This window comes from Plasmodium vivax, genomic scaffold (assembly GCF_000002415.2).
Source record: "Plasmodium vivax scf_6759 genomic scaffold, whole genome shotgun sequence".
NCBI lineage: Eukaryota > Apicomplexa > Aconoidasida > Haemosporida > Plasmodiidae > Plasmodium > Plasmodium vivax.
In genome coordinates this window covers 794-2,885 of record NW_001850152.1, presented here as the reverse complement: position 1 = coordinate 2,885, position 2,092 = coordinate 794, and the positions used below count along the sequence as shown (strand labels likewise).

The 2,092-nt window shown below is 30.9% G+C and overlaps 1 protein-coding gene across 1 annotated transcript; it reads right to left on the bottom strand.

The window, feature by feature from the left end:
- Positions 1–214: 214 nt before the first annotated feature.
- PVX_075695 (variable surface protein Vir12/22/24-related) lies at positions 215–1,877 on the bottom strand (the record flags this gene model as incomplete). The annotated part of the gene is made up of 4 exons (XM_001612440.1): positions 215–394; positions 517–1,056; positions 1,148–1,696; positions 1,836–1,877. The coding sequence occupies 4 exons, from the start codon at positions 1,875–1,877 to the stop codon at positions 215–217; spliced, it is 1,311 nt and encodes a 436-aa protein (XP_001612490.1).
- Between the last annotated feature and the right edge of the window lie 215 nt (positions 1,878–2,092).

The following is a 2,092-nucleotide window of genomic DNA, read 5'->3' as shown; positions in this document are numbered from 1 at the left end:
TTTGCCATTAGTATAATTTAAGCTATTTTTAATTTCCTAATTATATTTAATACACATGGATAATTTTTATATTATATAAGATATCGTACAATTTATCTAAACTTCTTTGATTTGTGTTTTTCTTCACTATTTCTAATGATTATAATTACAAAAGAAATTCACTATCACTTCCGTCAAAATGACTATTATGAATATTTTCACCTTATATAACTACTTAGTAATCGTAATCGCCCTCAGGTTGATAATTCAAATAGTATCGATCGTCTTCAGAATATAATGACATATCTTCTGAACCATATTTTTCTAACTCTTTTTCATACTCTTCGTAATAATTATGCTCGAATATCTTTTTTTTTCGTTTTCTTTTCGGAAACCTTGATTTCAATCCAGAAGACTAACACAAAAGTGAAAAGGAAAACACGTTAAGATACATTTTGTAGTTATACATGTAAAAGACGATTAAATTATATCTACTAACAAAATATATCTATTTCACAAAATCGATTGTGCAATTACCATGTTGTAATAGAAAAGGAAGAATATCGTTCCAAGTATCGCAGCAGCCATGATGATGTTACGATAAAAGTTTGAGTCAACCTTATCAGATACACTTTCCAAAGTACCAGGGCTACTTGCAGTGGGTTCAGGTAGTGCGTTCCCTCCGGGCCCCGAATTATAAGATGATGTTGCATGGACAACCTGTTCATTGCTTTTTCCTGTAGCAGTAATTAAATTTACTTTAGCTGGCGTGGTGGCTAATTGTCCAGGTAATCCCCCTCCAGCTGCTGCAACTACAGGACGTGCTGAAGGTCTTGCTTCTACTTGACTTCCTGAACCTCCTAAACTTGTTGAATGCGTTAAACCCCGTGAATCTGGTGTACCTGCTAAACTTTTTGGAGCCTCTTTTTCTCCTTTATCAACTTCTTTACCTCCAGCCTTTGCGGTTTCTGGAAGAGAGCTAACCTTACCACTTCGTGAGGACTCAGTTGATGACCAAAAGCAAACCTGAAAACCACCATTCAGTACTTCTACTTCCACCTCTGGAAGATTCCGTACCTTTACAATTATTTAATATAGGTATAAGCTTACTTGGCTCATATTTAGAATAACAATCAGCGTAATTTGGAGTAGGCGAAAATAAATAAACCCTACAATCATCTGTCTTATACTTCTTATGTAATGAATCAATATATKGAAGATATGTAATATACTGATTACATTTACCTTTGCCTTTGTCATTTATAATCTGTTWAATTYCATTATATTTTTGTAAATATATATAAGAATTTTTTATATTTTTTCGTGTAGCCAAACTAAAACTATTACTAATTGGCAATGTAGTACACTTATTTGCAGTCAATTCCCTATTAACCTTGTTCCCTATATGACTGAGTTTACTGAAAAAAGGTACATTATCGGAATTTTTCGAAGGGATTGATTTATATATTTTCCCTATTTCATCAAATAACCAGTGAGGTAAATAATTGCAACGATCATAATAATCTTTATTTTTCGGCTTCATTTCAGCTAATTTTTCTAAAGAACTGATCAACTTAGTGCAAAGTTCTTTCACACCAGGGTGAGTTTTTTCATAATCATTTAGTGCATCACATTCTTTAAAAAATGTAGAGCTGCTCTTCTTTACATAGAATCCATCAAACAGTTTATTCAGGCCTAAATCCTGTGAAACTTTTTCCTAAAAAGTATTATAAAAAAATTGTTACCTATGTATTAAAACTATGGTACTAATAACAGAATTTGCCTTTATACCTCAAAGACAAAGGAATCACATATATAGAAATTTATAAAAAGCAAACACAATATATAAAAAATACCAATGCATCCGCAGACACTTCTGCTATTACAGGCTTTGTCATTTTTCTTTAACATATTTATACTTGGAAAATTCTAATTTTCTTCAAATTTATTAATAAAATATATGAGGTCAAAACGTTTAATATTCTGGCAATTTATTTTCTTAATCCTTTATGTTTATACTTAGAACCTAAAAAAGTATTTATTTGGAGGCAATACAATAATATTTTCCCATTAATTAATTTTCATCTATATCTACATAGAACATTCTTCCATT